The sequence below is a fragment of the Telmatherina bonti genome (assembly GCF_933228915.1).
Source record: "Telmatherina bonti genome assembly, chromosome: 11".
In the NCBI taxonomy this organism is placed as follows: domain Eukaryota; kingdom Metazoa; phylum Chordata; class Actinopteri; order Atheriniformes; family Telmatherinidae; genus Telmatherina; species Telmatherina bonti.
The window spans coordinates 3,862,230-3,885,762 of NC_136629.1; the positions used below are offsets into that span (position 1 = coordinate 3,862,230).

The 23,533-nt window shown below is 51.2% G+C and overlaps 1 protein-coding gene across 1 annotated transcript in view; it reads left to right on the forward strand.

The window, feature by feature from the left end:
• mmrn2a (multimerin 2a) overlaps positions 1-18,746 on the forward strand; it is a gene marked incomplete at its 5' end in the record, with an annotated part of 51,203 nt that extends 32,457 nt beyond the window's left edge. Inside the window, 7 exons of the mRNA XM_079249398.1 lie at positions 2,376-2,471; positions 7,985-8,376; positions 8,468-8,647; positions 11,783-12,241; positions 12,310-12,616; positions 17,524-18,015; positions 18,109-18,746. Of these exons, the coding sequence (XP_079105524.1) occupies positions 2,376-2,471; positions 7,985-8,376; positions 8,468-8,647; positions 11,783-12,241; positions 12,310-12,616; positions 17,524-18,015; positions 18,109-18,506 (2,324 nt within the window). The 3' untranslated portion in view covers positions 18,507-18,746. The remainder of the gene's footprint in view (positions 1-2,375; positions 2,472-7,984; positions 8,377-8,467; positions 8,648-11,782; positions 12,242-12,309; positions 12,617-17,523; positions 18,016-18,108) is intronic.
• Between the last annotated feature and the right edge of the window lie 4,787 nt (positions 18,747-23,533).

Here is a 23,533-nt window from a genome sequence, read left to right on the forward strand (position 1 = left end):
ATTTAGTCTCAGACTGGTGTTGAAAAGGTGCTGGAGAATCGGACATAGTTGTTCTGAGCAGGTCTTGAGAACTCTGGGACTGACACCATCTGGACCTGCAGCCTTGTTCTGGTTCAGTTTCTCAAGTTGCTTCTTAACCTGATTGCAGGAGACAAACAAGGTGGAGGTCTCAGGATGTCCTGATGTGGAGGGAGATGAAGCTGTGTTCTGGTCCATGACTGAGCTGCAGGGTGACAGATTGGAGGCGTGACAGGAAAGCAGTGGGCTTATGGAGGGTGTGTGGTCTGTTGGGCTGGAGGTAGGGGGTGAACTGAACCTGTTGAAGAATATGTTCAGCTCATTAGCTCTGTCCAGACCTCCATCAGGCTGGTCCCCCTTTAACTTGAAGCCGGTGATCTTCTTCATTCCAGACCACACATCCCTCAGGTTATTCTGCTGGAGCTGACTTTCTAACTTCTTCCTGTAGTCCTCCTTGCACTTCTTAGTTTGTGTTTTAAGTTGTTTTTGTGTTGCCCTCAATAACTCCCTGTCTCCATCCCTGAAGGCTTTCTTTTTGATGTTCAGCAGCTTTTTCAGGTCACTGGTGATCCAGGGTTTGTTATTGGGGAAGCACCTCACTGTTCTTGTTGGGACGATGCTGTCCACACAGAAGTTTATGTAATCTGTCACACACTCAGTCATGGCGTTGATGTCGTCTCCATGAGGTTCACAGAGGACGTTCCAGTCTGTAGCCTCAAAGCCTCCTCTAAGAGCATCTTCAGCTTCAGCAGACCAGATTTTGATAGTCTTTGTGATGACTGGTTGCTGCTGAACGATGGGCTTGTAGGTGGAGGTGAGAAGAACCAGATTATGGTCAGATCTTCCTAAAGGAGGCAGGGCAGAACAACTGGATCCATTATTCATATTTGCATAAAATAAGTCCAACATCTTATTTTCTCTGGTGGAGCAGCTGACAAACTGCTGGAATGTTGGTAGAGTTGCAGAGAGGGAGACGTTGTTGAAGTCTCTGGAGATCGCCATGAATGAGTTTGGATGCTGTGTTTGTAGCCGAGCAACGACGGAGCTGATGATGTCACAGGCTGTGTCTGGTGCGGTACCAGGTGTTATATAAACCGCTACCAGAATAACACAGGTAAACTCTCTGGGTAAATAATATGGACGGAAGCTCACAGCTAACAGTTCCATGTCCCTTGTGCATATCTTCTCCTTGACAGTAACATGTCCAGGATGACACCAACGCTGGTTAGCTAGCACTGCAATTCCACCACCCTTTAGCTTTCCGCTGTGTTGTCTACTGCGGTCTGCACAGACCGTTTTAAAGCCTGGTACAGACACATTACAGTCAGGGATGTGTTCATGCAGCCATGTCTCGGTGAACCACATAATACTGCACTCTCTGTATTCTTTCTGAGACCTTGTTAGCATCTCGAGCTCGTCCGTTTTGTTAGCTAGCGATCTCACATTACCCATGATAACAGTCGGGAGAAATGGTTTAAATCTCCATCGCTTTCTCCTCTGTCTCACTCCCGCTCTGCATCCTCTTCTCTTTCTTTTCAACTCCATCGGGATTTGATGTGTTGTTTCGCTGATAATCCTGATTTGGGAGAGTTTCATTGTTGATCCCGTTTGTAAACAAGTCTTTCGTTGCCATGGAGACTCATGAACCTTGAAAGAGCCAAAAATATGAATAATAATCTTCCTTGCAGCACACCCTCCAAACTGGCATGAAATCCTCAGAAAAAAGACCTAATTTGAGCTAATATCTATGAGAAGAGTTTGTACTTTAAACTTAAAAAAAATCAAGGTAGCAAGTCAGAGCTACTACAAATTGCTGTCATTAGATGATGCAATCTAGAATGGAAATAAGTTGAATAAATCAGGAGGGGATATTAAAAATAAAAGGGGAGTCAGGGGTATTGATTTTATATCATAACCATCAATATAATATTGATAATAGTATCTCAACAAAATGTAATCAGAATGTCACTTGTCTTGTAGTACTGGCAAGGATAATGTTGCTCTTAAACAATGGGGTAGATTAAAACTAAAAAATAAAAGATTGGGGAACAGACAAAAACCTAATGAATATAAACATTTAAAAAAAAAATCTGTCATTCATTTGTAGGCACAGCATTGATCACAACCACAACTGAGCTGATTTATTTTCCACTAAAGAACCCCATCACGCTATCGCAGCAACCCTCAAATGAATACATTTTTAAAAAGTATTTTCCTTGTGACTGTTGTGAGTTTTAACAGAATGAACTTTGAGCTGCAGGGTCTGGTTGTTCTCTCCTAATCTGACTGATCGGATCCAGGTTCAGAGTCCAGCATGTGAAACGAAGTCATAAAAACTGATGTTCCTTTATGTTTAGAACTTCAGGCTCGGCTCCAGCAGAAGCATGGGGACCCCAACCGTGAACAAAACGACTTCTACGGGTACCTCCACCAGGCCAGCCAACAGCTTCCAGGTGAGTCCGATCCAGCCTAAAGAATCAGAGGGTGTTGGAATTCCAGCTGCTGATCTGTCTGAACCAGGCTTTCTGAGTTTCCTGCATTCACAATGAAAAGAATGGAGACTAAATCAACCCAGTATCACTGTGTGTGTCTATACCACATGATTTGTTGTGACGTTATACACCTGCAAATGCACAAATAAAAATAATTTTAAAAATGGCTGAAACAATAAATTTACATGCCAAATTTAAAGAAAAAATTATTTTACTTTTTTTTTTTTTTTTTACCTTTACAAGTCTGATAGTTTCATGTTAAACAAGACTTAGAAAAATTGTTAAAAACATGTTCATTAATCTTCTGAGACTCATGGAAAAAGCTGGAGTATACTAGCTCCTAAACAAAGGGGTCTACATAAACAACTCAAATAAAAAACACCACACCAATAACTATATACAACACATCACCCGATAAAGTGAACCCCCAGCGTCCAAACCAGCCCGGTGGATGGCGGACCACACCAGCCTCAGCAATAGAAACAAGAAGACAAAATGTTAACTCTAAAATGAAATAAGACCGATAAACTAAAAATGTATCATAACTAAGTGAAACAAAACGGCGCCCAGATTGTACCTAAAAAAAAGGCAAACACATAAAACATGATTAAACAAATGTGGCAGACCCAAAATTACAATAATAAAATACAAATACCTCAGGGTCTTCCACCCCTTACAGTACCCTAACAATGAAAATACTAAAACTTATAAAACAATCATACTCCAAAAGTCTCTTATCAGAGTTACAGAGGATCTAAAGTAAGGAGCAAGCACACACAGAGTTTTAAAGAGTGGAGTCCTGGAGTCGCACCTGCTGCCAATTAGTCCTTCCTCCAGTTCCTGTCTTCTCATTGGTCTGCAGCTTCTGCAGGATCCCAGCGCCCCACTGCTACACTTGGTACTAGACTTTGCTCAGCCTGGCTGTGGATTTGGTTTGGACTTGGCTTAGTTCTAGACTTGACATGGTTATCGACTCAGCTTGGTTCTGGACTCGTCTTGGCTGTGGATTTGGTTTGGACTTGGCTTAGTTCTAGACTTGACATGGTTATCGACTCAGCTTGGTTCTGGACTCGTCTTGGCTGTGGATTTGGTTTGGACTTGGCTTAGTTCTAGACTTGACATGGTTATCGACTCAGCTTGGTTCTGGACTCGTCTTGGCTGTGGATTTGGTTTGGACTTGGCTTAGTTCTAGACTTGACATGGTTATCGACTCAGCTTGGTTCTGGACTCGTCTTGGCTGTGGATTTGGTTTGGGTTCTGGACCTGGTTAACATCTGGACTCAACATGTTTTTAGACTTGACTTGGTTCTGGATCCCGCTCAGTTCTAGACTCAGCCTGGCTTTAGATTTGATTTTGATTTGTTTTAGTCCTGGACTTTGTTCACTTCTGGGCTTGGCTTGATTCTAGACTTGCTAGTTTTTAGATTCAGCTTAGTTCTGGACTCGGCTTGGCCAAGACTCAGCCTGGCTGGATTTGGTTTGGTTAGGTTGGGTCTTGCAGACCGTTTTAGGTCTGTTTGTTTCCCTGCTGTGGTATGTTGGGGACCAGTCTGGTCCCCAGAGAGTGGTGGTCCGGCTGGGGTGTGTCAGTCAGCTCTGTGTGTGTGTGTGTGTGTGAAGTGCCTCCTGCTGCTGTTTCTGTTCTTTTCTTTTCTTTATACTGTCCAGTCCAGCATCCTAACATCCTGAACGGCAGTCCGTGTGATACATTTTGCCAGACAGATTTGTTCTACCAAAAGAGACATGCCCTTGATATTCTGAATATTTTAATAATTAATTTTATAATCATCATCAGTCCTGATGTGGCTATGAAGAAATGTGTAATAAATGGAGAACGGAATGGACAATGAAGAAAAGGGACAAATTAATGTAAAAGGAAAAATAATCTGAGCTGCCAAGATCACAGTATTAACAAACACAATATAAACTGCTACAGTATTACAGTAGAAGAATAAGGATATGCGAAAGTACAACGGTTATAAACTTACCTGCAGAGAAACTTGACAACACATAAATACCAGCAACATTTAGTTAGAAGCAGATGAAAAAGTAGCACTTTTGTCGGCATGCACATGTAAATGTACATGTTTGACCATGTGAAATGATGAGTTGGTGCTCGTAAGGGGAGCTCAAGCACACCCTGACAAGTCAGGGAGGTGACGAGATCTTTGGGCCCCAGCATGTCCACCAAGCCCAGAGTCCAGGAGGCCCCCAGGCCAGAGCCCCAAGGCACAACGAGGCAGGGTCACGGGGTAGCACAGGGTGATGGCAAGCAAGCCCGACAGGCGCTGATTTGTGGGCCACACAGAGAGACAGCCCCCCACAAGCCCAAGGACCACCCATACCCTCCCGGCCCGCCCAGAGCAAAACCACTGCCGACCTACACATCTGCAACCTGTCCACCCAGCCAAGGCCAGTCCCCCGACCACCCTAAACCACCAGCCTGGCCCCAGAGGGCACCAGCCCCCATACAACCAGAGCCCCAAACCGGCCAGACATACAGCGCCCCACACAATGACCCACCCAACCACCGAGCCCAAGAAATGCCAAGCTGCGTAGACTCCAGACCCTCCACACGAACCCCGGGGTTGACAAAAACCCAGCCCCCTTCCCGCCTAGGTGATGTGACCAATTAGGGGGTCTAGGGAGACTGAGGTTTATCTGACTGGTTTTTGATGAATGCAGATGTGATCTCTAGACTGATGTGTTCAAGCAGGAGATTTCTGTAAAGGTTAATACTTAGTTTTATTTTAGACTTCCAGTTTACTGGGATAGTTTGCCTTGCATACATATCGCCACGAGGACCATACGTGCTTTGTTGGTGTCCATGTTGATGTCTCCCAGTAAGCAAAGTCTAGGGCAAGCAGGAACGCTACATCAACGGTGGGCTCTAATGGTGTGTTCAGACCAAACGCATTTTGAGCGTGAAAAACGCTGAAAACTCAGGGTGCAAAGGTCCATAAGATCTGCTACTAAGGGAGGAAGTTCCATGTGTCTTTGACAAAGTGGGAATTTTGTTTGTATAATGGATTTGAGTTGTTGATATTCTCAGAATCTGCTGCTATTAATCCCATATTGTGATGAGAGTGTATCAAAAGATAAAATACTTACATTATTACTTCTTTTTTTTTTTTTAAGAAATTCACATCACGTATCTAAAAAAATTTTTGGATATCACATTGTATGATTTTTTAAAATAACTGATTTGTATGTTACCACTGCAAATAAGTATATGAACACCTGTCTATCAGCTAAAGTTCTGACCCTCGAAGACCTGTTAGCCCGCCTTTAAAAAGTCCACCCCTCTCCACTTATTATCCCAAATTATAAGCAGCTGTTTGAGGATTTTAGCTGCATAAAGACATCTGTCCACCCCATACAATCCGAAAGACTCCAACTACTAACATGGTCAAGACCAAAGAGGTGTCCAAAGACACCGGATCAAGAAGAATGATGAGTACCATCCCAAGAACACCATCCCTACTGTGAAGCACGGGGGTGGTAGCATCATGATTTGGGGGTGTTTTTCTGCACACTGGACAAGACGACTGCACAGTATTAAGGAGATGACCGGGGCCGTGTGTTGCCAGATTTTGGTGAACAACCTCCTTCCCTCAGTTAGAGCATTGAAGATGGCTTGTGGCTGGGTCTTCCAACATGACAATGACCCGAAGCACACAGCCAGGATAACCTAGAAGTGGCTCTGTAAGAAACATATCAAGGTTCTGGAGTGGCCTAGCCAGACTCCAGACCTAAACCCAATAGAAAATCTTCAGAGGGAGCTTAACCTCGGGTTTCTCCATGATAGCCCAGAAACCTGACTGATCTAGAGAAAATCTGTGTGGAAGAGTGGGCCAAAATCCTTCCTGCAGTTTGTGCAAACCAGGTGAAAAACTACTAAAAATGTTTGCCCTCTGTAATTGCAAACAAAGGCTACTGTACTAAATAATAATATTGAATTTCTTAGGCGTTCAAATCATACATTATATATAAAAAAGATGGATGGAGCCTCCATGAAGTCACCCATAGGTTTCTGAAGAGCTGAATTTAAGCTTGGTGGGCTTTTTTTTTTTTTTTAACCATCGCCATCTTGGCAGGGTCATGTATGTCATCTCGCTTGGAAAATACAAATATGGCCAAGAGGTGGAGCTGAGAGGGGACTGTGAGTGTGGGGGTGGATGATGATTGATTTTGAGCGAACTCCGAGTTGCCTGTAGCTAAAAGGTAACTGAGCTAACCTAGAGCTAACAGGAGCTAACCAGCTAACAGACGTAAGCGGGCTAAAGCTAAGTCACATTGTTAACCGGCTAAAAACCGGGGTTGTTTTTCACTCTTCTTACTTGAAGCAGACTCGCCCCTAAATATGCCAAATTCATTCATTCATTATCCTAACCATTAGTTAGTTCCATTAAAGGTTGTGAGGAAGGTAGGGTAGGTAATGATGGGGAGCTAGCAAGATGTAAAAATGGCACCCTGTCTTGGCTCCTCCCCCTCCGGTTTACCACTTGCATGTATCAAGGCTTTTTTATTCACAGCTTTTTCCACCAACAATTTTCTCTTTATCAGTTGTTTAGCAGGAAGAGGCAAATAAACCGAGCCGGGTCAGGGAAACAATTCCTGCATTTTCTCAGCCATGTTTGCCTCCCAAGTTTCTTCTTCACTCACTACTTTTTATTTTCATCCTAACACGCTCGTTATATGCAGGATGTGGCTATGTGCCTTGTAAGCAGTGGGTGGCAGTGTTGCCACATTAATAATGCTGGCAGCAGAATTTTTAGATCATTGTGCCGCTTTCTGACTCTAATCTTAGTTGCAGTAACTACTTTAGTTTTTAGATTTGTATCAGGTTAACATAGCAGTCATGTTAGCTATATAATTTAAACTTTGTGTTAATAGCATTAATCCTGTTTCTCTGTTGATTAATTTAATCTATGCAGAACCACTAATTCACCAGACGACTGTGCCAGTGGATGTTAACTGGGCTTAAAATAAAGCAATCGTCAAAGACATCTCTGTGATTCTGTTATACTGGAAGCAGCTAATCTCCCACAGTGTCAGATCCTGACTGGTTGTTCAGCTAGAGAATCCATGATTTTTAACCACTTTGTGAAGTTCCTCCTTGGTTTTCTTCTTTGCCTCCAACTTCTTCTTCTATCAACACAGCAACATCAAGTTAGAATAGTTTATATGATGATCCTTCTGACTATGATCAATTGTTCATTCATTCATTCATTTTCTAAACCGCTTAATCAAATTCAGGGTCGCGGGGAAGCTGGAGCCTATCCCAGCTGGCTTTGGGCGACAGGCAGGGTACACCCTGGACAGCTCGCCAGTCCATCGCAGGGCCACACCATAGTGATCAACTGATTTTTTTGTAAATTTGGTCTGTGTTTGAAATTTAACAGGAAATTTCTTTGTCTGGTCTCCCCGCCACCCTTCTCACCCTCACCACCCAACCCCAACCCACCCAACAGTCTATATGGACACCACCACTCCTATCCCAAACAACCCCCCACCTCCTATCCCCCACGTGGTGGACCTGGTCATGTCCCAACTGAAGCCCCTCCTGGACGGCTTCAGTCATTCTCTGGAGAACCTGAACCAGCAGGTGGGGGATCTGGTCCAGGACGTGGCCCAGCTGAAGGCCCAGAAGGAGCCCAGGCATGATGATGGTGCGGAGGAGGACCTGGACGCCAAACTGGACAAGGTACTTCAGCAGGTCGGGACGGTCCGGAAGCAGATGGAGATTCACCGCTACAACATGGAGAACAGGCTGCATTCCCACAATGCAATGCTGCACTACAACCTCACCAGCTTCAAGACAGATGTGGATGTGAAGCTGAAGCGCCACCAGAAGATGCTGCAGGTCAGATTTGTTTAGCTACAAAGATCAAAGGTTCTGATCATCAAAGACTCAGATCAGAACCAATCAGAACCCTCCCTCTGTTTGATTTCAGGTCAGCCTGCAGGCAGTGAATGCCACATTGACTGAGCTGAAGTTGGACCAGCATCAGCTCCATGAGGACGAGCCAAAACAATTCCACTCCACTAACCCACCACTGCTGCCATCAGACAAGAAAGTGCTCAGTGAGGCCATCACATGGCTGGAAAACATGGTGGTCAATAACACGATAAAGGTGTGTCCAATCAGACGATCTGCTTAGATCCTGACTAACTCTCCCGTTTCAAGAGAAAAACACATTAAACATAACCTGTTCTGATCCAACAAATCATTAAAAGTTCCCAAAAAAACCCACCTCGGGTTCTCTACCAGAGTTCTGGGTGCTTGAGGGTCCTACGCAGTATCTTAGCTGTTCTTAGGACTGATCTCTTCTGGATAGAGATGTCTGATGTTTCTCCAGGTGTCTGTTGGAGCCACATCTCCAGTGTGGGGGACACGGCCCCCAGTGCTCTGATGACTATGGGTACTACTGTTGTTTTCACATCCAGGCCTTCTTCAGCTCTTCCTTGGTATTTCTCATCTTTCTTTTCCTTAATATTTTTATCACAGGGGATTGATATGTTGATCACTGCAGCCTTCCTCTACTGCTTATCCATCTTCACTGTGGACCTCATCACCATTTTGTCGGTCTGAATCTGGAAGTCCCACAGGATCTTAGCCCTCTTATTCTCCACCACCTTGGGAGGTGTCTCCCATTGGGACATAGCGGTATCCAGTCCTTACTCTGCATATTTGTTTCTGTACACTATGCATCTACTTGGTTATGGTGTTCCCTGTAATGTTCCCTCCAGCGGCTCCAGAGTTACTCCAAGCACAGAAGCAGCTTTCTGGATCAGTTTGTTGATTCTCTTCAAGTCTCTGGTTCTGATGCTACTACCCCAGCAGATGCTGCAAAGCTGACTGCACTCTCCACAACAGACTTATAGAAGATATGCAACATCTTGGTGCAGACGTTAAACCATCTCAGCTTCCTTAAGAAGTACAGTCTGCTCTGACCTTTCTTGTAGATGTAGTCAGTGTTGCATTTCCAGTCCAGTTTGTTGTCCAGCTGAACTCCAAGATACTTGTATTCCTCCACCACCTCCACCTCCTCTCCCAGGATGGAAACAGTGCTTTGTTTATTCTTCTTCCTCCTGAAGTCAACAATCATCTCTTTTGTTTTGCTGCTATTTAATATGAGATGATTGTCACCGCACCATTTAACAAACTGACTGACCAGTTCTCTGTACTCTGCTTCTTGTCCATCCCTGATACACCCCACAACTGCAGAGTCATCAGAGTATTTCTGCAGATGACAGGACTCAGAGTTGTACTGGAAGTCTGAGGTGTACAGAGTGAAGAGGAATGGCCAGAGTACAGTTCCTTGTGGTGCACCAGTGCTGCTGACCTCCATCTCAGACACACAACCTTTCAGTCTCACAAACTGGGGTCTGTTTGTGAGGTAGTCATAGATCCAGGTGGTTGTGGAGGTATCCACCTGGAATATATGGAGCTTCTCACATAACAAAGCAGGCTGAATGGTATTAAAAGCACTGAGAAATGAAAGAACATGACCCTCAGAGTGCTGCCTGAATGGTCCAGATGAGAGTGTGCTCTCTGGAGCAGGTATATGATGGCATCTTCAACCCCAAGTCCATTACGATATGCAAACTGGAATGGGTCCTGAAAGGTGTTTACTTGCTTGTTGAGGTGAGCCAGTAAGAGTCTCTCCAGGACTTTCATGATGTGAGATGTCAGGGCAACTGGTCTGTAGTCACTTGGTTCAGCTGGTTGTGTTTTTTTAGGCACTGGAACAAGGCAGGAGGTTTTCCACAGCACTGGGACTCTATTTAGTCTCAGACTGGTGTTGAAAAGGTGCTGGAGAATCGGACATAGTTGTTCTGAGCAGGTCTTGAGAACTCTGGGACTGACACCATCTGGACCTGCAGCCTTGTTCTGGTTCAGTTTCTCAAGTTGCTTCTTAACCTGATTGCAGGAGACAAACAAGGTGGAGGTCTCAGGATGTCCTGATGTGGAGGGAGATGAAGCTGTGTTCTGGTCCATGACTGAGCTGCAGGGTGACAGATTGGAGGCGTGACAGGAAAGCAGTGGGCTTATGGAGGGTGTGTGGTCTGTTGGGCTGGAGGTAGGGGGTGAACTGAACCTGTTGAAGAATATGTTCAGCTCATTAGCTCTGTCCAGACCTCCATCAGGCTGGTCCCCCTTTAACTTGAAGCCGGTGATCTTCTTCATTCCAGACCACACATCCCTCAGGTTATTCTGCTGGAGCTGACTTTCTAACTTCTTCCTGTAGTCCTCCTTGCACTTCTTAGTTTGTGTTTTAAGTTGTTTTTGTGTTGCCCTCAATAACTCCCTGTCTCCATCCCTGAAGGCTTTCTTTTTGATGTTCAGCAGCTTTTTCAGGTCACTGGTGATCCAGGGTTTGTTATTGGGGAAGCACCTCACTGTTCTTGTTGGGACGATGCTGTCCACACAGAAGTTTATGTAATCTGTCACACACTCAGTCATGGCGTTGATGTCGTCTCCATGAGGTTCACAGAGGACGTTCCAGTCTGTAGCCTCAAAGCCTCCTCTAAGAGCATCTTCAGCTTCAGCAGACCAGATTTTGATAGTCTTTGTGATGACTGGTTGCTGCTGAACGATGGGCTTGTAGGTGGAGGTGAGAAGAACCAGATTATGGTCAGATCTTCCTAAAGGAGGCAGGGCAGAACAACTGGATCCATTATTCATATTTGCATAAAATAAGTCCAAGATCTTATTTTCTCTGGTGGAGCAGCTGACAAACTGCTGGAATGTTGGTAGAGTTTCCTCCTTTTGCCACCTTATTATCCCAGCAGGGTATCTGATGACTGTCAGGGTGTATCTGTTAGCTGTTAACTCCTCAGATCTTGTCTTTCTCATCTTCAGTTACCTCCACATGGGTTTTCCCTCAGGGGGATTGAACCTTAGTAAGTATTTTCCCAGGAAGTATTTTTACTCTATTCACCAATATTTTAACCCACATGCTCCAGTTTTAATCAAGTAAAGTAATGAATCAGTGGACCTGCAGATTGACTCAGACAGCCATTTTCTCCCATGATGCATCTGTCTCCTCAGCAGCAGCAGTTGTTTTACTTTTTCCCAGAATTCCTCTTCATATTCCACGGACACTTGTATAAGAACTTCTAGCTCCAACCAAAGCATTTCTTTTTCAAGTCGAATCTGCTTTCTGGAAAAGGCATTTGGACCTGGACGAGAATCGGGTCTCAGGGTGTGAACATGAACCTGATCTGTTTAGAAGAGGAAATGTTGCAGGTGTGTTTCTGTGCAGGTGGACGGGCTGATGGAAGACATGACGGTAACATCGGATGACGTCCAGCAGTTGTCGCAGCACCTGAAGCAGCTGGAGCGGCAGATCAACCAGACAGCCCGGACCAGCCAGGTCCTTTTCATGGAGACAGGGCTGGAGGTGGAGGACTCCAAGGTGACGGTGCTGAAGCGGGTAGAGGAGCTGGCGGGGAACCTGACAGTATACATAAAGGCACTGCAGGAAACAGAGTCGGACGTGGACTATCTGTTCAACACCACCTACAAACACAACTCCTCCACTGACTGCAAATGCAGGGACTTGAAGGTTGCCATGGTGAACCTGGAACAGGGCGTGACCAACGTGACAGAACTGGCCAGAGAGAACAGACGAACTCTGGATGACATCAGCAAGGGGGGGCAGTGGGGAGGAGCCAGCGAGTGGGAGCCGGCGGTGGAGGAGCTGCAGCTCAAACTCCAGCAGGTGGGTTTCACAGCTGATTAACCAAACACTTACCAGGAAGAAAACAACTAAGGAGTTCTCCCCTGCAGGTGAAGGAGTGTTTGACTTTGGAGCGAAGTAGAACCAGGACTCTGGACCAGAACCTAACCCAGTTGAGCAGCTCTGTGTCAGATCTGCAGGAGATGGACACCATACTGAATTTGCAAGTCAAAATCCTGTCCGAGTCTTTCAGCGCTCTGCGGATGGATGCCGTTCGGCACAGCGACGTGCTGAAGCTTTTGATGGGGGAGGCGGTGATGGACTTCCTGGAGTGGCCCCCCCAGGACAAGAAAGCCCACTCCATCCCGGCCCTGAAGGAGCAGGTCAGGATCCTACAGGAGCAGCTGAGAGGCCATGGTGAGAGGAGACCTGCAGGATTTCACACCCCAGACAGAAACACCGTCTTTATTTCAGAAAAAAATCTAAACAAATGTTAATTAAACTCCTGCAAATTCACAAACTATAAATTTAAACCAGGCCTTCCAAAGTTGGGCTTTTAGGGTCACAGTGCTGCAGCTTTTCCATGTATCCCAGCTCCAACACAAATTACTCAAATAAAATGGATCCAACAGTCTTCTAAGTTCTGAATATGACTCAGTGATGTGACTAAAGTGTGTTGGAGCAGGGAAAAAAGCCACAACTGCAGAAATGTGTGCATCGAATCCCAAAACTGGACCTTACAGACCAAAACAATCCTGTCATTAAATTCCAAATGATACTTTTATTTGTGATGCATTCATTCATTCATTCATGTTTTTTCTCCACAGCAGGGCTACATATGATGACTGCTAAACTCAAGCCTTACTCTTGATTTTACATCGTCGCTGTTAAATTTATCCCTGATTTAAACAGACAAAATGCTTTTCAGTCTAAATCTTCTATAGGTGAAAAATAATTAAATTTATGTTTGTGACGTGGGGAACGTGATGGGGGGACGTGATGTGGGGGACCGTGACGTGGTTGGACGTGACGTGGCGGGACGTAACGTGGGGGTCGTGACATGGGGGGACGTGACATGGGGAATGTGACGTGGGGGACCGTGACGTGGTTGGACGTGACGTGGCGGGACGTAACGTGGGGGTCGTGACATGGGGGGACGTGACATGGGGAATGTGACGTGGGGGACCGTGATGTGGGAAGACGTGACATGGGGGGATGTGACATGGGGGACGTGACATGGGGACCGTGACGTGGGGAACGTGATGTGGGGGACCGTGACGTGGGCAGACGTGACGTGGGGGGACGTAACGTGGGGGACTGTGACGTGGGGGGGCGTAACGTGGGGGACCGTGACGTGGGCAGACGTAACGTGGGGGACCGTGACGTGGGGGGACGTACCGTGGGGGGACGTGACGTGGGGAGACGTAACGTGGGGGACCGTGACGTGGGGGGACGTAACGTGGGGGGACGTGACGTGGGGGGACGTACCGTGGGGGGACGTGACGTGGGGGGACGTACCGTGGGGGGGCGTAACATGGGGGACCATGACGTGGGGGGGGTCGTGACGTGGGGGACCGTGACGTGGGGGGACGTAACATGGGGGACCATGACGTGGGGGGGGGGTCGTGACGTGGGGGACCGTGACGTGGGGGGGCGTAACATGGGGGAGCATGACGTGGGGGGACGTAACGTGGGGGACGATGACGTGGGGGATGTGACGTGGGGGGCGTGACGTGGGGAACGTGGGGGATGTGACGTGGGGGACGTGACGTGGGCAGACGTGACGTGGGGGGTGTGACATGGGGGGACGTGACGTGGGGGGTGTCATGGCGTGGGGGACGTGACGTGGGGAACGTGGGGGACGTGACGTGGGGGACGTGACGTGGGGGATGTGACGTGGGGGATGTGACGTGAGGAACGTGACGTGGGGAACGTGGGGGATGTGACGTGGGCAGACGTGACATGGGGAACGTGACGTGTTTCGACGTGACGTGGGGGGTGTGACATGGGGGGACGTGACGTGGGGGGGGTCATGGCGTGGGGGACGTGACGTGGGGTATGTGACGTGGGGAACGTGGGGGATGTGACGTGGGGGACGTGACGTGAGGAACGTGACGTGGGGAACGTGGGGGATGTGACGTGGGGGACGTGACGTGGGCAGACGTGACATGGGGAACGTGACGTGTTTCGACGTGACGTGGGGGATGTGACATGGGGGGACGTGACGTGGGGGGGGTCATGGCGTGGAGGACGTGACGTGGGGGACCGTGACGTGGGTAACGTAACGTGGGGGGACCGTGACGTGGGGAGACGTAACGTGGGGGACCGTGACGTGGGGGGACGTACCGTGGGGGACCGTGACGTGGGGGGACGTACCGTGGGGGGACGTGACGTGGGGGGACGTAACATGGGGGACCATGACGTGGGGGGGGTCGTGACGTGGGGGACCGTGACGTGGGGGGATGTAACATGGGCGGACGGGATGTGGGGAACATGACGTGGGCAGACGTGACGTGGGGGACCGTGACGTGGGGGGATGTAACATGGGCGGACGGGATGTGGGGAACATGACGTGGGGAGACGTAACGTGGGGGACCGTGACGTGGGGGGACGTGACGTGGGGGGATGTAACATGGGCGGACGGGATGTGGGGAACATGACGTGGGCAGACGTGACGTGGGGGACCGTGACGTGGGGGGATGTAACATGGGCGGACGGGATGTGGGGAACATGACGTGGGGAGACGTAACGTGGGGGACCGTGACGTGGGGGGACGTGACGTGGGGGGATGTAACATGGGCGGACGGGATGTGGGGAACATGACGTGGGCAGACGTGACGTGGGGGACCGTGACGTGGGCGGACGTGACGTGGGGGGATGTGACGTGGGGGGACGTAACATGGAGGACCGTGACGTTGGCGGACGTGACGTGTGACGGGGGGGGGATGTGACGTGGGGGGGGTCGTGACGTGGGGAACGTGACGTTGGGGACCGTGACGTGGTGGGATGTGACATGGAGGACCGTGACGTGTGACGGGGGGGGGATGTGACGTGGGGGGGGTCGTGACGTGGGAGGACGTGACGTTGTGGACCGTGACGTGGTGGGACGTGACATGGGGGGGGGGGGGGCGTAACGTTGGGGACCGTGACGTGGGGGGACGTAACGTGGGGGACTGTGACGTGGGGGGGCGTAACGTGGGGGACCGTGACGTGGGCAGACGTAACGTGGGGGACCGTGACGTGGGGGGACGTACCGTGGGGGACCGTGACGTGGGGGGACGTAACGTGGGGGGACGTGACGTGGGGGGACGTACCGTGGGGGGACGTGACGTGGGGGGACGTACCGTGGGGGGGCGTAACATGGGGGACCATGACGTGGGGGGGGGTCGTGACGTGGGGGACCGTGACGTGGGGGGACGTAACATGGGGGACCATGACGTGGGGGGGGGTCGTGACGTTGGGGACCGTGACGTGGGGGGGCGTAACATGGGGGACCATGACGTGGGGGGACGTAACGTGGGGGACGATGACGTGGGGGATGTGACGTGGGGGGCGTGACGTGTGGAACGTGGGGGATGTGACGTGGGGGACGTGACGTGGGCAGACGTGACGTGGGGGGTGTGACATGGGGGGACGTGACGTGGGGGGTGTCATGGCGTGGGGGACGTGACGTGGGGAACGTGGGGGATGTGACGTGGGGAACGTGACGTGTGGGATGTGACGTGGGGGATGTGACGTGAGGAACGTGACGTGGGGAACGTGGGGGATGTGACGTGGGCAGACGTGACATGGGGAACGTGACGTGTTTCGACGTGACGTGGGGGGTGTGACATGGGGGGACGTGACGTGGGGGGGGTCATGGCGTGGGGGACGTGACGTGGGGTATGTGACGTGGGGAACGTGGGGGATGTGACGTGGGGGACGTGACGTGAGGAACGTGACGTGGGGAACGTGGGGGATGTGACGTGGGGGACGTGACGTGGGCAGACGTGACATGGGGAACGTGACGTGTTTCGACGTGACGTGGGGGATGTGACATGGGGGGACGTGACGTGGGGGGGGTCATGGCGTGGAGGACGTGACGTGGGGGACCGTGACGTGGGTAACGTAACGTGGGGGGACCGTGACGTGGGGAGACGTAACGTGGGGGACCGTGACGTGGGGGGACGTACCGTGGGGGACCGTGACGTGGGGGGACGTACCGTGGGGGGACGTGACGTGGGGGGACGTAACATGGGGGACCATGACGTGGGGGGGGTCGTGACGTGGGGGACCGTGACGTGGGGGGATGTAACATGGGCGGACGGGATGTGGGGAACATGACGTGGGGAGACGTAACGTGGGGGACCGTGACGTGGGGGGGGTCGTGACGTGGGGAACGTGACGTTGGGGACCGTGACGTGGTGGGATGTGACATGGAGGACCGTGACGTGGGCGGACGTGACGTGTGACGGGGGGGGGATGTGACGTGGGGGGGGTCGTGACGTGGGAGGACGTGACGTTGTGGACCGTGACGTGGTGGGACGTGACATGGGGGGGGGGGGGGGCGTAACGTTGGGGACCGTGACGTGGGCGGACAGGATGTGGGCAGACGGGATGTGGGGGGCCGTGACGTGGGGGGCCGTGACGTGGGGAACGTGACGTTGGGGGCCGTGACGTGGGGAACGTGACGTTGGGGACCGTGACGTGGGGGGACGTGATGTTGGGGGTCGTGACGTGGGGGGACGTGATGTGGGGGTCGTGACCAGTTAATTCCCGGTAAAGACGGCGCGGTGTGGAATAAACAGCGAATTTCAGAGTTTTAGAAAAGAAAGTGAGGGAGAAAAGCTTTGAAAATCCGAAGCAAATTCTCCGCAGCAAGTAGAAAACACTAAAATAACGCTACGTGCCCACTCTGCATTAACCGCAATTTTTGTAAAATCTCACAAGAGAAACAAGATTTTACAACATGTGATGCTAATGTGCTAAACATTGTTCAATGGAAACAGCTGCAAATCACAATTTTTGTTTGTCCAAACTTTCAAATTTTTTTCAAAGTTTTTATTTTGCAAAAAAAATGTAATGGAAACGCAGAGGAGGCACTCGTCGCTAGCTGCCATGTTGTTGTGTTTACGCGTTTCTGTGGGAAACCAGCGGGAGTGTGCTGATTTCACTATAAGGTACGGAAGCCCAAAAGGTGATGGCAGGGCAAAAAAAAAATCCAGATTTTCATAAAAATAAATCTTCAGAAACAGCCAATTCGAATTAATCGACTGAATCAATTAATCGCCCAGCCCTACTTCACTGTACCCAAATCAGACGTCCAGTCTTCTTTTTCCCCTCAGAAGTCATGGATGAGGTTCCATCTGCTGACCAGCCCTCCTCCTCCCCCGACCCCCTCCCAGACTGGCCTGTGAGTCACACGAGGAGGAGCAGAGGTGGAGTTTCAGCCAGGGAGCGTCAGCTGCTCCACCTCCCCCCTGAGGGGAGGCAGCACGCGGGAGACGGCAGCGACCTGTGGAACCTGGAGAAGATGGTGGAGAAACTGGAGCAGAGACTCAACCAGCTGGAGGAAACCCCCTGCTCCTGCAACAGCACCTCCACCCAGCAGGAGGCACCGCCCGCAGCGCTGCAGGAGGAGGTGATTGGGCTGAAGCGAGAGCTGGAGGAACATCTGAGGGTGTTCCAGAATGTCTTCAGTAACACTGAGAAGTTGGTGGCATCTGACGCCACGCTGGAACTCGACAAGTTGTGGCAGCTGGTGAAGAAGAAGGAGGAGAAGAAAGGAGGAACAAAAGGAGGAGCAGGGAGGAGGCACAGCAGGAGGGAGGCAGCAGGTGATTCCAAACCTCTGAGGAGTTTTCTTGTTGGACTACTTAACATCTCTCCAGGGACGACTCACACTTGTCCTGACTTCCTTTTCTCCCCAGGTATGAACGTCCTTTCCAGCCAATCAGATGGCTCTTTGCTGATTATGGGCAGATCTCCTCGGATCGTCTCCAACGGCAACATCACGTTCCAACCGTCTCTGAACGAGGGCGAGTTTTACTCTGATGCCGGCGTCTTTACGGCTCCAGAGGACGGGATCTACCTGTTCGTCCTCACCTTGGACCTGAGGCCAGGCCCTGTTCATGTGGTCCTGAGGACGGGGGGCAACATGGGCGGAGCACTACAGCGGGAGGAGGTGACGAAGGCGGGGCCTGTAACCAGTCTGAGCCTCCTGTTGCTGAAGAAGGGGGAGGAGGTGAGACTGGAACTGAGAGCAGGAGAGTGGGCGGAATCAGAGGACAACTTGTTTGTAGGACTGCTGCTGCACCGGACCGGCTGAAGGTGCTGTGGACCAATCAGGTGCAGGGAAGAGTGCAAGGGGCGGAGTCAGACTTCTGCTTGATTTACAGAAGGTGGACTTTTTCCTCCGAAGAAAGAAGAGCCTTCAAATTTCTTTTCTTTTTTTTTATTTGGTTCCACGGCTTTTATTGGTAAGATTTAAACTCAAATTCGACTAACTTGTCAAAAAATCTTACTCCTTTTTTTACAGCCAGAAAAAAAAAATAGAACTAGATTTAATGTTTTACTCACAGTTTACATGAAAATAAAACATCCTGTGAGTCACAGCAAGACTCGTTTTATTTCTGCACCTGGGTTCACAGACTGGGATCTAATAACTGGAGATTCTGCTGGGATCCGGTTCTGATTCCTGAAGCCAGACTGGGATCCGGTTCTGTTTCCTGACGCCAGACTGGGATCCGGTTCTGATTCCTGACGCCAGACTGGGATCCGGTTCTGATTCCTGACGCCAGACTGGGATCCGGTTCTGTTTCCTGAAGCCAGACTGGGATCCGGTTCTGTTTCCTGACGCCAGACTGGGATCCGGTTCTGTTTCCTGAAGCCAGACTGGGATCCGGTTGTTTCCTGACGCCAGACTGGGATCCGGTTCTGTTTCCTGACGCCAGACTGGGATCCGGTTGTTTCCTGACGCCAGACTGGGATCCGGTTCTGTTTCCTGACGCCAGACTGGGATCCGGTTCTGTTTCCTGAAGCCAGACTGGGATCCGGTTCTGTTTCCTGAAGCCAGACTGGGATCCGGTTCTGATTCCTGACGCCAGACTGGGATCCGGTTCTGTTTCCTGACGCCAGACTGGGATCCGGTTCTGTTTCCTGACGCCAGACTGGGATCCGGTTCTGTTTCCTGAAGCCAGACTGGGATCCGGTTCTGTTTCCTGAAGCCAGACTGGGATCCGGTTCTGTTTCCTGAAGCCAGACTGGGATCCGGTTCTGTTTCCTGAAGCCAGACTGGGATCCGGTTCTGATTCCTGACGCCAGACTGGGATCCGGTTCTGTTTCCTGACGCCAGACTGGGATCCGGTTCTGTTTCCTGACGCCAGACTGGGATCCGGTTCTGATTCCTGACGCCAGACTGGGATCCGGTTCTGTTTCCTGACGCCAGACTGGGATCCGGTTCTGTTTCCTGAAGCCAGACTGGGATCCGGTTCTGATTCCTGACGCCAGACTGGGATCCGGTTCTGTTTCCTGAAGCCAGACTGGGATCCGGTTCTGTTTCCTGACGCCAGACTGGGATCCGGTTCTGTTTCCTGAAGCCAGACTGGGATCCGGTTCTGTTTCCTGAAGCCAGACTGGGATCCGGTTCTGTTTCCTGAAGCCAGACTGGGATCCGGTTCTGCTTCCTGACGCCAGACTGGGATCCGGTTCTGCTTCCTGACGCCAGACTGGGATCCGGTTCTGCTTCCTGAAGCCAGACTGGGATCCGGTTCTGCTTCCTGACGCCAGACTGGGATCCGGTTCTGTTTCCTGAAGCCAGACTGGGATCCGGTTCTGTTTCCTGACGCCAGACTGGGATCCGGTTCTGTTTCCTGACGCCAGACTGGGATCCGGTTCTGTTTCCTGACGCCAGACTGGGATCCGGTTGTTTCCTGAAGCCAGACTGGGATCCGGTTGTGTTTCCTGAAGCCAGACTGGGATCCGGTTCTGTTTCCTGAAGCCAGACTGGGATCCGGTTCTGTTTCCTGAAGCCAGACTGGGATCCGGTTCTGTTTCCTGAAGCCAGACTGGGATCCGGTTCTGTTTCCTGACGCCAGACTGGGATCCGGTTCTGTTTCCTGACGCCAGAGGATCCGGTTCTGTTTCCTGACGCCAGACTGGGATCCGGTTCTGTTTCCTGAAGCCAGACTGGGATCCGGTTCTGTTTCCTGACGCCAGACTGGGATCCGGTTCTGTTTCCTGACGCCAGACTGGGATCGGTTCTGTTTCCTGAAGCCAGACTGGGATCCGGTTCTGTTTCCTGACGCCAGACTGGGATCCGGTTCTGTTTCCTGACGCCAGACTGGGATCCGGTTCTGTTTCCTGACGCCAGACTGGGATCCGGTTCTGTTTCCTGACGCCAGACTGGGATCCGGTTCTGTTTCCTGACGCCAGACTGGGATCCGGTTCTGTTTCCTGAAGCCAGACTGGGATCCGGTTCTGTTTCCTGACGCCAGACTGGGATCCGGTTCTGTTTCCTGACGCCAGACTGGGATCCGGTTCTGTTTCCTGACGCCAGACTGGGATCCGGTTCTGTTTCCTGACGCCAGACTGGGATCCGGTTCTGTTTCCTGACGCCAGACTGGGATCCGGTTCTGTTTCCTGACGCCAGACTGGGATCCGGTTCTGTTTCCTGACGCCAGACTGGGATCCGGTTCTGTTTCCTGACGCCAGACTGGGATCCGGTTCTGTTTCCTGACGCCAGACTGGGATCCGGTTCTGTTTCCTGAAGCCAGACTGGGATCCGGTTCTGTTTCCTGACGCCAGACTGGGATCCGGTTCTGTTTCCTGACGCCAGACTGGGATCCGGTTCTGTTTCCTGAAGCCAGACTGGGATCCGGTTCTGTTTCCTGAAGCCAGACTGGGATCCGGTTCTGTTTCCTGACGCCAGACTGGGATCCGGTTCTGTTTCCTGACGCCAGACTGGGATCCGGTTCTGTTTCCTGAAGCCAGACTGGGATCCGGTTCTGTTTCCTGACGCCAGACTGGGATCCGGTTCTGTTTCCTGAAGCCAGACTGGGATCCGGTTCTGTTTCCTGAAGCCAGACTGGGATCCGGTTCTGTTTCCTGAAGCCAGACTGGGATCCGGTTCTGTTTCCTGACGCCAGACTGGGATCCGGTTCTGTTTCCTGACGCCAGACTGGGATCCGGTTCTGTTTCCTGAAGCCAGACTGGGATCCGGTTCTGTTTCCTGAAGCCAGACTGGGATCCGGTTCTGTTTCCTGAAGCCAGACTGGGATCCGGTTCTGTTTCCTGACGCCAGACTGGGATCCGGTTCTGTTTCCTGAAGCCAGACTGGGATCCGGTTCTGTTTCCTGAAGCCAGACTGGGATCCGGTTCTGTTTCCTGACGCCAGACTGGGATCCGGTTCTGTTTCCTGAAGCCAGACTGGGATCCGGTTCTGTTTCCTGAAGCCAGACTGGGATCCGGTTCTGTTTCCTGACGCCAGACTGGGATCCGGTTCTGTTTCCTGACGCCAGACTGGGATCCGGTTCTGTTTCCTGACGCCAGACTGGGATCCGGTTCTGTTTCCTGAAGCCAGACTGGGATCCGGTTCTGTTTCCTGAAGCCAGACTGGGATCCGGTTCTGTTTCCTGACGCCAGTCTGGGATCCGGTTCTGTTTCCTGACGCCAGACTGGGATCCGGTTCTGTTTCCTGAAGCCAGACTGGGATCCGGTTCTGTTTCCTGAAGCCAGACTGGGATCCGGTTCTGTTTCCTGACGCCAGTCTGGGATCCGGTTCTGTTTCCTGACGCCAGACTGGGATCCGGTTCTGTTTCCTGAAGCCAGACTGGGATCCGGTTCTGCTTCCTGAAGCCAGACTGGGATCCGGTTCTGTTTCCTGACGCCAGACTGGGATCCGGTTCTGTTTCCTGAAGCCAGACTGGGATCCGGTTCTGTTTCCTGAAGCCAGACTGGGATCCGGTTCTGTTTCCTGAAGCCAGACTGGGATCCGGTTCTGTTTCCTGACGCCAGACTGGGATCCGGTTCTGTTTCCTGAAGCCAGACTGGGATCCGGTTCTGTTTCCTGAAGCCAGACTGGGATCCGGTTCTGCTTCCTGACGCCAGACTGGGATCCGGTTCTGTTTCCTGAAGCCAGACTGGGATCCGGTTCTGTTTCCTGAAGCCAGACTGGGATCCGGTTCTGTTTCCTGACGCCAGACTGGGATCCGGTTCTGCTTCCTGAAGCCAGACTGGGATCCGGTTCTGTTTCCTGAAGCCAGACTGGGATCCGGTTCTGTTTCCTGACGCCAGACTGGGATCCGGTTCTGTTTCCTGACGCCAGACTGGGATCCGGTTCTGTTTCCTGAAGCCAGACTGGGATCCGGTTCTGTTTCCTGACGCCAGACTGGGATCCGGTTCTGTTTCCTGACGCCAGACTGGGATCCGGTTGTTTCCTGAAGCCAGACTGGGATCCGGTTCTGTTTCCTGAAGCCAGACTGGGATCCGGTTCTGTTTCCTGAAGCCAGACTGGGATCCGGTTCTGTTTCCTGAAGCCAGACTGGGATCCGGTTCTGTTTCCTGAAGCCAGACTGGGATCCGGTTCTGTTTCCTGACGCCAGACTGGGATCCGGTTCTGTTTCCTGACGCCAGACTGGGATCCGGTTCTGTTTCCTGACGCCAGACTGGGATCCGGTTCTGTTTCCTGAAGCCAGACTGGGATCCGGTTCTGTTTCCTGACGCCAGACTGGGATCCGGTTCTGTTTCCTGACGCCAGACTGGGATCCGGTTCTGTTTCCTGACGCCAGACTGGGATCCGGTTCTGATTCCTGACGCCAGACTGGGATCCGGTTCTGTTTCCTGAAGCCAGACTGGGATCCGGTTCTGTTTCCTGACGCCAGACTGGGATCCGGTTCTGTTTCCTGACGCCAGACTGGGATCCGGTTCTGTTTCCTGACGCCAGACTGGGATCCGGTTCTGTTTCCTGACGCCAGACTGGGATCCGGTTCTGTTTCCTGACGCCAGACTGGGATCCGGTTCTGTTTCCTGAAGCCAGACTGGGATCCGGTTCTGTTTCCTGACGCCAGACTGGGATCCGGTTCTGTTTCCTGAAGCCAGACTGGGATCCGGTTCTGTTTCCTGAAGCCAGACTGGGATCCGGTTCTGTTTCCTGACGCCAGACTGGGATCCGGTTCTGTTTCCTGACGCCAGACTGGGATCCGGTTCTGTTTCCTGACGCCAGACTGGGATCCGGTTCTGTTTCCTGAAGCCAGACTGGGATCCGGTTCTGTTTCCTGAAGCCAGACTGGGATCCGGTTCTGTTTCCTGACGCCAGACTGGGATCCGGTTCTGTTTCCTGACGCCAGACTGGGATCC